We start from the raw sequence: 13,746 nt of genomic DNA, 5'->3' as shown, positions 1-13,746 counted from the left end.
TGTTATACAGACGCACAATTTAATGGCATTTCAAAAATTTAGCACAATAACTCCATTAAAACTTAAGTTATTGAAATAATCCTTTTAGTTTAAGCAAAAGCCACTTTGACAAAGTGACTCAAAATGCAATCCAAACCTAGGTGTCTATGCAAGCTAGCAATGTCCAAAGTTTCATGAAGGTTGGTAAACCCTTTCCTCATCAGAAGCAAAGTGAAAATGTTTTTTGCAACCAGCATAAAACCATAACAGCCTTAGTTTGATGTCGCCAACTAAAAGCACACATCAATATCAGCCCAGTCTTATTACTAGAACTTTTCAAAATAGTGACAAAGAATAACCCCTAAAATCAGCATGTTGTAATATATAGCATGATATAAAAGAAGGCATTAAGTTTAAAAAGAGGCATAACTTTTGTATTTTTAGCGTAGGATGAAAAACAAGCAAATCATCTTGAAATGCCTGCAAGTTTGAATGTTCTACATTGAATACAAAGGAGAATGACCTTAAACAAGTTTAAGTCTATGGACAAACAGAAGGAACGCCAATGGTGATTCCAGTCTACACCCTTTAAATATTTAACAGGATCATGAGGATGTATAACCAGAACTCTCTGCATTGAAAAAATGCCTTAAAACTACGTTAGCGTTACCGATCGCAAAAATCGCCATTTGCGATTACAATTCCTAGCTGGTGATTGAAAAAAAGGTTTTCATGAAATTGGCGATTGAAAAATAATAGACCCTATGCTTTTGAAATGCACAATCTAACTGCCTGTTTTCAGGCAGTATAAATCGCCAGAAACATCGATAAGATTACGCAGATAACACCCTTACCGGAAAGGCCCCAGGGGATAATGACAACTACCTAGGTTGATAATCCACATGGCTTATGTCTTAATTTGTCACGCTTAACACTGCAACCAGACTTTTCGAACATTTGGGTTACTCTGCGATTTACGTGATAACTTATAAATGGATGCTTGGAACGAAAAAGGAAAGTCGAAGCAACAAAAATTAACACAATTCTTTAGAAAAGAAAGCGGACAGAATAATGTAATTTCAGGAAATGACCATATGTTAGGTTCGCGATCAGAATTTGTCTCAAATAGTGCAGACGCGAATGTAGAATCGGAAACGTTTTATCTACCCAATGTATATAAACAGTTTAAAACAGTTTCAAAGTTCTACAGTTAACTATATTTTTGAATTTATTTCTTCAATTTTTATGAACTGACAAGTTAAGGATAGTTTCAACATGAACATACGTTGAACATATTCCTAGTTAATACAATGTTGGTTCTTAAAAGAGATTTGTGTGGGTTTAATTAATCTTTTCTTTGAGTCCCCCTCTTTTAAATGTAAGAGGGGATCAAGCCCCCCTTTTCCTGAAAGTTAGGGGGCCAGAACTCTTATCTACGTTTTTCTAGATGCAACCCTACATATCCCCAATTAACGACATCGGATGCTTGCCCAAGTCAGTTATGAAATAATACCTGTCAAGTCTCACGGTTTCGCCGTGACCTCACGGTTTCGCTGTGAGTCTCACGTTTTTTTGGCATTAAATGGCGGTCTCACGCTGACTTGGTAATTTCTCACGCATTTCTTCAAAACAAAAAAAAAACAAAAGAAAAAAGTAATGTTTGGATTTCATAAAATGTTGCATAATTATTGCTGAGACGGGCGGGCTGTTTAAGTGGTTTCTAACCTAAATACACATGTACTGAAAACTGTTTAACGGTGTTAATGTATCATTTTCACGACGCCACCGGTGCAAAAATTGTAACCAAAAAAAAGCGGTTGCAAAATGTCAGCAAGTGGCTTACCAGGAAAGAAAAAAACTTCAAGCAAAGTAAGGGCTAATTTCAGAAAAAAGGCATAATTTTGCTCAGGAAATAGCCCCAAAACGCACCCCCTACATTTGGCTAGTAATTTTTTTTCCTTAGCGCCAACCTAGCTTAAAACTTATTTTGACAGCAAAACATCACACTCTATGAGTTACAGCACAACTTATTAGTGACCATATCTGTGTTTGAATACTATATGGAACTGTTAATGACCACACAGACTCAGTGCAGTGCAACCTGCTACATACCATCTCTTATGCAATCAGACTGACTCGCTGGAACCTCTATTCAACACCAAACACATGTACCGTAATTACTCTATGTTTTCAGACACTTAAAAAAAAAAAATTAAATTACAAGTGTCAGAAAATTTAGAGACAACAAGAGATGTGTTTGTCAGAAACACAATGCCCCCTAATGCGCCACTTTGAAGCCATATATTTGACCTTTGACCTTGAAGGATGACCTTGACCTTTCACCACTAAAAACGTGCAGCTGCACGAGATACACATGCATGCCAAACATCAAGTTGCTATCTTCAATAATGCAAAAGTTATGACCAAGGTTAAAGTTTTGGGACCAAATGACAGAGTGACAGTAATCTTGTGATTAACTCTTCGTTTTCTGCTTGAAAAAATAAAAACAACTTCACAGCTTTGCTAACTGTTGCCCGAAATGTTATAGAACAAAAACGTAAAATGAGAAAACATCCTACTTCCTTAATTGGTCGACACTGTTTCAAATGCTGTTTGGTATATCCATAATTTTTTACCAGTATACATGGTTATTTAACCAATTACGCGAATGTAATGCTCCATTGCCCTCAGGCATGAATCTGCAAGGTTTTATGACCTTAATCCCTTTGTAGAAAATCCATGATTGAAGTGTCACAAGATAAGCGAAAAACAGGGCCGAAGTCTGTAGAAAAACATGGTAAAATATACTGTCTGTAAATTAAGAGACATTATGGACAAAAAACCTGTATGTCTGAAAACTTAAGAGTCACGAAAAATAATTATTTTTGCTACAAAGGAGGGTGTCCGAAAACTTAGAGTGTCCGAAAACTTATAGTTATTACGGTATTTATATAATAATTCATACCTTGATATTTTGTAATATAACTTTTTTGTCATAACACCTTTGCACCCTTTGACTAAAACATTTTGCAGTTTAGTTAAATATATACAATCAAATAGTTCTGGCAGAGCAATCACCATGTCTGACTCATATTTTTGCTATAAGTGCATGAAATGCCAGTAACATACAAAAAGTTTCATACTGTGAATATTGCAGAAATGTTAAAAAAATTATAGATAAATATGAATTTCAAGAAAGTACAAGACATTTAAGAGTACAACACAAATCAAACCATACCTAGAGATGACTTGGACCTTGACATTTGTTTCGTTTTGGATTTGCTTGAATGTATAGTAGCCTGCGACGGAGAAGGGCTCTGTCTGCCTGAGAGTGTCTGTGATTTTACATGATCAAACTGTTTAGACACGGGCACTGACACAGTAGGTGAGGCAGCAGCATTGGCATTGTCCTCTTGCACACTCGTTATATTGACACTCTTTGTATGATCACTAGTCTTATGATCTTGTTTTGTCGGGTCAATAAATTCATCATTGTCGTTGATTCCAGCCATTTTCTCCTGTAATGCTAGCTGAGTCTCAAGTTCGAGCCTCCGTATGTCCTCCAGTTTGAGACCATAGTACTCGTCCTGCCAGCACCAGGCCTGCCTATGGGCACGCAACATGGTCTTCCGCAGACCTGTAAGTAGGCAGCCAGGGGTGATAGAAATATTGGATATTCCATAATAATTGCACCTAAACCCTTATGAAGTTGCCCCCTTCCCCTTTATGTTGAAAGTAATAAGCAATCTTACCTGCCTATTTAATGCTTTATTTTGTTTTCAATGCACTCAATTAGTTTAAGTTAAGTTTAAACATATTTATTTAAGCTCATTTGCATCGAAAGCCATAGGCTTATTGAAACGCTCTCAAGACTGTTTCCTGGGCCTAGAACCAGTACTTGGTGTCTATGGGGGGAAATCTGAAGAACGCTCCCACAGTGGGGATCAAACCCGTGACCTCCCGGTCCCTAGGCGGACGCCATATCCATTACACCATGGCGACCTAAATGCACTCAATTGAGTGTCCTCTCAGTGTGAATACATGCTAAGTGTAAATTTATTTTTTTCAAAAATATGTTTGCATGATGACCTACAAAATCCAATCATTGAGCTTTTTTTTAAGTGAAATATATAAAAGAATGCAACAGAATGCTTTGACTCCATATAAATGTAACCCTGAGGGAAAATGTTAGGCCCTTGGGGGCATAAATTTGTATTTGTTTATTATTATTGAAAACATTTCAAAAGGCTTAAATCCTAAAATTGCTAACATACCAATAAAGTCATTAAGAGGGATTAGCATTAAAGAACCCATACTCAATATTTCCAAACATGTCATCTAGACCAAATTGTCATTAGCCCATTTATGCCTAGTGGACTCTCCCATCCTTCTAAATTGGATCAATTTATTTCAAAAATTAGGGATGTCTAATATATTTATTTCTATATTTAGAATATTTCTCACAGAAATTCCTTTAAGCAAACAGCGCAGACCCTGATGAGACGCCGCATCATGTGGCATCTCATCTGGGTCTACGCTGTTTGCCAAGGCCTTTTTTCTAGACGCTTAGCATAAATGAGTTAATCTTTAAATTGTGTACAAAACAACACAAATTTCCAAATTTAAATATTTTTGTTATAAAAATCATTTGTGGAGACTTAAAAGATGTCAGGCAATGGGAGTATCAGTGTTGTATCATGTGTATGCTTAATACTAGTGAAAAACCCTAACTATATCTTTTTTTATAAGGAAGAAGTCACTTGGAAACAGACATATGTGACAAACACAATTATATTATGGTATTATTCATACTGAAGATTTTCTAACATCAATTATCAGTAGAGTGTAGGGCTTCCATTGTTAAATATTAACCCTTTACCACTAAGATACATACATGTATTTGGACGTTTTTTTTGGTCCCTTTCAAGTTAAATTTAATTAAAGACCTTTCTTACTAGCTCAAGTTTTAAAGGCTTCATTTCAAACCCTTTGATACTGATGAGCAGAAAACAGCATAAAACCTGAACAGACTGTGAGTTACTCGCAGGCTGTTATGATTTTATGCTGTTTGCACATAGCCATTTTCACTTTGCCTCTGAGTGGGAAAGGGTATACCCAACAGGATTGAATATGATGCGTCTGTTAACATTTAATCAATTTCTAAACGTTGTTAAATAGAACTACTAATAATTGGCACAAGCTCAAGTTCATAAAAAGTGCATCAAGAAGGCAGATTTATAACTACAAAAGCACTCTCCATGCACTCCAATAATGGTATTAAACTCTTTCAGTGCTGGAACCAAATTTTGTAGGCCTTTGCAAATAGTTTGGATCCAGATGAGACGCCACAGAACGTGGCGTCTCATCTGCAGGATCCAAACTGTTTGCTATTCTGATAGTATTCTGTGAAAAAAATTGAAGAAAATGCTTATTTTAGAAATTCAGCAGACGACATTTTAGCAGACGACAAATTTCCCAGCATGCAAAGTATTAAAACCCTTGCTGATAAGAGTACCACAGTAAGAAAAATGAAAATTGATTCATATTTACATAAGAATGAAAAACACCCTAAAGTACAATATAATAATCTTTAAAAATGTTGTTAATTTCTGGACTAGAAATATTATCCAATGCTGCCAGTATTGATGGAATAATCATCAATATCTCTTCATTTGGCGTCACAATTTTCCTTGCTGACATTTAAAAATGTCAATTTTCCACAACATAATCATTGATTATTACACTTAGTTTCTGGCGAATTGGTTGCTATGGAAGCTTGCAGAAAAAGCCTGAGAAAATTCCTTTGAGTATATTACATTTTGAAAAAACTTTAGAAATCTCTTCCAATAGAAATCACAGTCCTGTATACAAACTAGTATACAGACAAACATTAGTTATAAAAACACGTGAATACATATGGAAATGTTTAATGATTTTACATAAATGTAAAGTCTTCATGCAGTATACGTGTAAATCAGCTACACATGAAGAATACAAATATGTAATAAACAACTCTTTTAAATAGGTCTGTTATCAAAGTACCTGAAATATGTTGTTGTTTTTTTCAAACAAAAAAAGCCATGTTCACATACCTATGTCATGTATAAACCTTTCAATTTTGTTTTGCATCCCCCAGTATCTGAATTCAACTCTGCACAACTTATAAGCAGTCATGATCTTTTTATTTGGGTCGGTTCTTGCTGCCTTTGCGTATTCCTCACGCCAGTTGTCTTGAAGGGGACCACGTTGGGTCGTATTTGACTGATAGATTTTGGGATCTTCCTCTCGTCTGTAGTCGCTGCTCGATATGGTGTCTTTAACAATGTCTATGTAGTCTGAAGGTATAGATGTGAATTGCAATAATATAATATCTATGAAACTAGTATGGGGAAAAAGTTTCGTATTATGCTGTCAAGCCATTCACATTGTGCTATAATTGAGAGATGTATTTTATCATACCTGTATGAATTTGTTAACAATGTGCAGATTTTTTTTTTACATGTATATGTATCGTGCAAATATTTTTCTCAGTGTTATCAATTAACACATTCAGCTTTTAGCAGTAAATTTGGCATTTGTAAAGGGGGAGAGGATATTGAAACTGTTGGGAATAGACTACCGCAATTACTCTAAATTTTCGGACACTCTAAATTTTTGAAACCCCCGTTTTTAGCCAAATTTTTCGAAACCCCCGTTTTTAGCCAAATTTTTATTTGTGACTGTTAATTTTTGGGACTTACAGGTTTTCATCCATAATTAATGACATTTTCAGACAGTTGATTTAACAATGCTCTTTTAACAGAATTCTGGACTGCTGCACGTATCAGGTGACACATCAATCATCTGTTTTATAGCCTGATTAAGGTCATAAAACCTGGCAGTCGAATGCTTTAAGGCAATGGACGATTACATTTGCGTAATTGGGTAAAACACTATGTATACCGGTAATAGACAATGGTTTTACCCAACAGCTTAAAGTGAAACATACATAAAAGTAATTTATATTTAACTGCATTGTATTTTACAAGCACATGATATAATTTTTTGAAACAATTCATGCTATACAAATTGTAAATCCGTACCTAGTCTCCGATGCAATACTTTTAAAGTGTCTCTAAATATTCTAACACCTGTATTTTTTGTCCTGTAATTTTAAGATAACTGTATTTTGAATATTTTTCAATCAACATTTTTGGACACAAAAATATTAAATATTTAAGTGTCCGAAAACTTATAGTAATTGCAGTAATTTCCTTTGTAGAGCAAACAAGAGCTGTCACCATAGGATGACAAATGCCCCCTATAAACGCTTTGATAGTAGTTATGAGCATTTTACGATGCTAAATTCTTGAAATGCACTAAGTGACCCCGTGACCTAGTTTTTGACCCCGCATGACCCATATTCGAACTTGACCTAGATATTGTCTAGATACAACTTCTGACCAAGTTTGTTAAAGATCGGATGAAAAGTTTTTGAAATAGAGAACGGACACAAAAAGTGTGACAGACAGACTGACTGACAGACTTACAGACGAACAGTGCGAAAGTTATATACCCCCTTTTCTTCGAAAGGGGGCATAAAAAAAACGTAAGTGCCTGTTATCACAAAGTTTCATAGGGGAAATGTATAGATTTTCCTTATAGTCATTGAACTCTATAAGTCTCTGGCTTTTTGTTTCGATGTCTTTTCCATACTTAAAAACATGTAAATATTGCTAAAAATGATTCCTAATAAAGCCTACTGTAAGTAAATACTAGTAAAACAGGACTTTTATAGAAATTCACATCTGACATGTTTCCTTACATCAAATGGTCACTTAAATCAACGTCTTAACTCACCAACAGTTCTTTCCTTCAGCTCTGAAGATTTTAGCCCAAATAGATTGTCCTTCTCTCCGCCATCATTGAGGTAGCGGGTCTCCACCTCGAGCACAAACTTCTCCACAAAGGGGCACTTGTAGCGCGTCTTTGTGTAAGGGTACGCATTCCACGCCTCCTCCTCTACACGCAGAGCAGACTTGGGAAGAATGGCGCGAAACCAGCCTGGGAAGAAAAGGAGCCCTGTCTGGGTAAACTTGCAATACATGTGCATAAAGTGTTGTTCCAGATGAGTCTGTGCAGTCCGCACATTCTAATCACAGAAAATCAGGGACAACCATTTCTGCAAAGCCTAATTTTTTTAAATGACAAACAGCCTTTAAGCCCAAGTCTCACTGTTGCCGGTAGAGCCCTGGTCCATCCCGTTTTGCTAACGACGGTCTACCGGCGAGAATCGGGATGATTCGTAGAAATTGTTTAACGCGGTCACACTATTTCCCGGTGCCGTCCTGGTTGAAGCCGGTAAACAGCCCGGCAGAGTCACTGTCAACCCCGGACTGGCTACGGTTTATTCCGGTGAAGCCCCAGCAGAGCCCCGGTTGTTACCGGTAATGCCCCGGTGAAAGCCGGCAGCGTCCCAGTAGTGCCCCGGTATACCATAACTCCCCCAGCACTCACCGGGGCTATACCCGCATCAGACCCCGGCAGAGCTACAGCAACACCTCCGCGTTAACCCTGGTCGTCGCCGGTAATGCCTCGGCGGAGCCCAGGTGAATGCCGGTGGCGTCCCGGCAGAGTGCCGGTTTTCTTATGTACCGTTGTTATACCGGGACTCTGCCGGCATTCACCATGGCTCCACCGGGGCGTTGTCGTAGCTCTGCCAGGGTCTGTATGGCTCTGGTGGAGCTATAGTGCCGTCCCAGTTGTTCCCGGTGCCATCCCGGTTGTTCCGGTGCCACGCCGGTCGTTGCCAGTCCTTTCAGGTGACTTACGGAGGTATTAAACATTTTAATACTTTCCCAGTGGAGCCCCTGTAGTTCCTCTATTTGTCCCAGTTCATCTTAGTTGAGCTCTGGTTCATCCCAGTAGAGTCCCGGTTCATCCCGGTAGATGCCGGATCACGCAACGGGGCTCAGCCGGCATCATAGTGAGACTGGGCCTTTGGGCAAAATTTCAGTTAAGAGTAAGGTGTTGTCCCTCATTAGTCTGTGCAGACTGCACAGGCTCATCTGGGATGATGCTATACAAATGCATTTAGCCCAGTTTTCCCAGAAACAGGCTCATACATATAACATTAAATGTACTTCTGAGACACAAGAGCTGAGTGGTGCAATCTTAACAATAAACATTTGTGGGTATCAAAGAGTTAAAGCAAGGTACTTTAGTAGTAAACAAAACTGTAGAATTTACTTTATTAATCTTGGATGGTCATAACAATCATTATACGCCTCCTGCATTAGAATGCTATCGGCTAAAAGCATCCGTTAAAACGGTAAAGCACTTAATATATTGGTTAAGTTGATGGGGTTATCTTTCAACATTAGTGTATCCCCACTAATTATATGTTAAATTTGATTCATTTACACTTATAGCATGATGTTAAATGCTATGAGCTAAGTTTGTCACTTATTAAAAACATATTGTCACATTTCACACAAAAAGCATTCAATTTAATAAAATATTTGCTTATATGTACAAAAGTGCTTTTAAATAATAAAATAATGTATTAAATATTTCAACTAATTATATGTGAAAGTGATATAAAAAAACTATGGATAAAAATGTGTATTTAAATTCTTTATGCACTCTCAGAGACTTCAAGATAACAAAATAAAGCCAATTTTTATACTAGTAGTTGAATTGATGGAACAGAATATTGTCATGGAGAATTCCCTTCACCTTAAAACACTAACAATACAGTAAGTGCCAGTATAATGTATCTGCTTCACTTTTTTAAGCCAACTCATCAGATATTCTGAAGGATGTGAAATTAACAAATTTGATTTATTGTTTGTTTTTAAACGAATCAAAACTTTCCACAAATGCGTCAAAATACTTATCTGAGTGGTAAAGGGTTAAGGATTGTTCTTAATAGGGTGGACAAAATTATTTGAATATTCGATTGAATGGTCGGTATTCGAATAACAGAATTGAAATTCGCATATTCGCATTTTTTTTCCCCAAACGTAATTGACCAAATATTTAATGACCTGCGAGCCGCTTACTAACGCTCATTGGGTCATTGTCGACCTGAAATGGCTTGAAGTCACCCGGGGGTGACTAGAAGCTGATTCATGTCACCCTATGGTGACTTCAATCCCATTCATGTCCTGTGTTGACTTCAAGCTGACTGGGTTACTAGAATCGGCTTGAAGTCATCCCGGGATGACATTAATCGGCTTCTAGTCACCCCCGGGTGACTTCAAGCTATTTCAGGTCAACAATGACCCAATGAGCCTTACTAACTCGTACCTGAAATCACTTGGAATTAACATGTTTGATGTGACGCCATTTTAGGTTGACAATGACCCAATGAGTAGAGCTGCAACGATTCGATCTGATGCATTGAAAATTGGTTTTAAATGTGTCGATTCGATTAGGATACTAACCCTACCAAATTCGATTCAATTCTTTAACATATAGACTTAGATACCTAAAGCGCGCTGTACTCTGACTATTTGATACAGGAAGGTATAGTTTTATCTTTACCGGTAATTACAACGCACGCAATTGGTTGGTTACTTATTACTTTAGTCATCCAATCAATAAGCGCGGTACGGTCTACTTTCTGAAAAAGCGTCAAAATGGCCGAAAAAAGTGTGGCTGACAAATTGAAATTATCAGATGCGTCTAAGAAGCTAAAATCAAAAGTGTTGCAGTATATTGGGTTTCGGGATGGTAGCCCTCCCGTTAAAGCTTCGTGTAAACTGTGCTTCACGGACATGGCGTACCCTCAGTCCGGCTCAACCACTAATCTAATGCAACATGTCAAACGCAAGCATAACGTTGATTTAGCAGGAGGTAGCACCAGTGCAACTACTTAAGTCGCCAGCCTTATTTTTATTTATTTATTTATTTTATCATTGTGTAGTCAACACAATCTTTGAGTCAGAAGTTTATTGATATTAATATTGAGTTCCTAATTTGCTATTCTTTTTTATGTGTTTTATTGAAATATTGACATATTTTGTCAGAAAATTGGCAGTTTCTTGCTAAATATTTAATACAAATATTAGTTTAACCCTCTTTCAACATTAAAACACTGTTGAACCAACCAAACTATATCTTACAAACACACAAATGCCCAACATATCTTGGTATGCAACACATTTGAACAGAAATGTTTATTTTGAGGCAGAAGAGTGAATTTATGATAAAACTAGGTTGAAAGATGATTTGAATTGAAACAATCGGTATCAGACTGTCTGAAATCGAAATCGAATCGAGCTGTTGGTGAATCGTTGCAGCTCTACCAATGAGCATTGCGTATTGCAGCTGAATCATGTCACCCTGGGGTGACTTCAAGCCGACCGGGTAACTAGAATCGGCTTGAAGTCACCCAAAGGGTTACATGAATAGGCTTCTAGTCACCCCCGGGTGACTTCAAGCTATTTCAGGTCAACAATGACCCAATGAGCCTTACTAACTGGCACCAGAAATCACTTGGAATTAACATGTTTGATGTGACGTTCTTTGTGCCAACTTGATAGCGCGGCCCGTATCAGCGTTGATTTCGCAATGCAATAATATACACTGCAACGCCGATATATCGCGGTTGGTGGGATCCAAAGATCGCGAGCGCGATATATTCGGCGCGCGATATAACTCGAGAAATTTCTAACTAAATTGTATTGCAGTTAACCTGTCAAATTTCCCCAATGTTTTCATTTAATATACCGCGCTGCTACATATTTGTATAGTAATAATTGCAAACCGATTCTACAATAAACATTTTCAGAACTACATACGTATCTGTATTTATCATAAAAAACAAAATGTAAATTATATTTTTTATTTTCATGTACGATCGCTCGCGAACCAGCTAAAAAGAAGATTTCTTGCCGTCAATTGTGCATAGATTCAAATTTACCAATATAAATAGTCCAAATGAAGGAACTGAAACAGTGTAACGGTAATGACACAGCATGTTAAAATTATATTTTATTAAGAGGAAATGTCAATGCTACATATTTCCCGAGATAACACGGTACTTGTTGAAATTTACAACGAAACTTTTAATGGAAAATTAATTATATCAATGTTGTACCCGCTACGAAATGTTTATTTACAAATAAATACACCCACGCCAATTTTCCCGCGCTTTTTATCGGGACAAAGAAATTCATGACCAGTAACGAAATTTAACGATTTATGTACCAGTAAACTGCCATTATTACCTTTGCAATGACACTAATTGTTTATTTCTTAAGTGTTAAAAACAATCCCAGCCGTGTGTAAACAATACTGTCACTTATCGACTGTTTTTCACGCTTCACTGCGTGCCATAGTAAGCCGCAAAATATAGGGTGTTTATACTAGCTAGAACCGTTTTTTTGCTGAAGTTAGCGAATTCTCAGATTAAAACATGTCATTTAGTGATTATGCTGGTCGGATTTTTGGGAGCCATAGCTAAAGCGCGATATATTGGACAGCGGGATATACTGGTCCACGATATATCGGTGTTGCAGTGTACACACTCTAAGAAAGGCCATGAACTGTTGATTGTCAATGGGGTGCCAATTAACAGCTTCAATTGACTGGCGAATAACAATTAAGTTTCTGTGGTCACAGTATGAACAGCTATTGAAATGTGTGAATTACTCAAATTGCGCAATGCAATTAAAAAGGCGCTGTCACCACTGAAAGTCTTTGTGATGTACTGTGCATGACTTATTGATAAGTTTCTTTTTATAAACGTACATGATATCGTTATTTAAAAATTTCAAATAAAAATAAAATTCTATGACATGATGTTTTTCCATATATTTGTTCTGGAATATTGGTGTACTTTGCATGCCTTATTGATATGTTTCTTTATATAAACGTACATGCTATCGTTACTTTAACATTTCAAATAAAATTCTAAGACATGACGTTTTTCCTTCTATTTGTGCCCGATTACAGTATCGGTCATAGTATCAGCTGACAGCGATACAATTATTCTATAGCAACGTTAATAAGCAGCCTCGTATTCAGCAAGCGGATATAACTTACAAAACAATGGAAGTTAACACAGAACAAGTTTCACTCTTTTCTGAAATAATTCGCCTAAATCAATTCAGCCGTTTTATGCGAATATTCGAATTAATGGATTTGCGAATATCTGAATACCGATATAGGTATTCCATGTCATCCCTAGTTCTTACATATCAAACTCAGGCCATATCTAACCTGGGAGGTGGCTGCCTATGTGGTATATCTTGTAGGTGTACTGGCCGCTGCCGCCTGGTCCATCTGTGTACGGCTGATTCTCGATGATCTCCACCCCACTACCTGCTCCATGACTCTCCTCACGACTTTTTTTCTTCAAGTGAACAAAAGGTCCAGTGAAGACTTAACTCCATAACTCTACTTTTCTAAGGGTTTATGCCACCATTAGCACAATGAATTTTACAGTTTGGGCAATCTGTATTATACCCAAATTTGACCTCTGACCCCTAAATGTGAACTTGACATATGCTTCCATTTGCACAATAAATGTTACAGTTTGGACAATCTGTATTATACCTAAATTTGACCTCTGACCCTAAATGTGAACTTGACATTTGAGCTTTGGAAACGGTTCTTAAATGATGCATATGGCCAACTTTTATGGGAAGTGAGTCTAATACTGCATGATGAATGAAGTCATTGTCTTGACTAGCTTCCATGGAAAGACTGTTATACTCACAAACACTAAACAAATCGTGACAGCTAAATCAAGCCAACTGCAAGGGAGCTAGACAAATA

General features: G+C 37.2%; 1 protein-coding gene across 4 annotated transcripts in view; it reads right to left on the bottom strand.

The window, feature by feature from the left end:
- The window catches only part of LOC127855790 (protein retinal degeneration B-like), an 83,582-nt gene that overhangs the window by 48,131 nt on the left and 21,705 nt on the right, over positions 1–13,746 (bottom strand). For all 4 annotated transcript variants that reach the window (XM_052391609.1, XM_052391604.1, XM_052391624.1 and 1 more), the window contains exons 3-6: positions 13,189–13,321; positions 7,819–8,022; positions 6,072–6,314; positions 3,218–3,616 (exon numbers count right to left, since the gene is read on the bottom strand). In XM_052391609.1, coding sequence (XP_052247569.1) covers positions 3,218–3,616; positions 6,072–6,314; positions 7,819–8,022; positions 13,189–13,321 — 979 coding nt within the window. The remainder of the gene's footprint in view (positions 1–3,217; positions 3,617–6,071; positions 6,315–7,818; positions 8,023–13,188; positions 13,322–13,746) is intronic.

This window comes from Dreissena polymorpha, chromosome 1, assembly GCF_020536995.1.
Source record: "Dreissena polymorpha isolate Duluth1 chromosome 1, UMN_Dpol_1.0, whole genome shotgun sequence".
Classification (NCBI taxonomy): domain Eukaryota; kingdom Metazoa; phylum Mollusca; class Bivalvia; order Myida; family Dreissenidae; genus Dreissena; species Dreissena polymorpha.
Note: the sequence above shows the minus strand (reverse complement) of the source record. Positions and strands in the feature narration are given on the sequence as shown.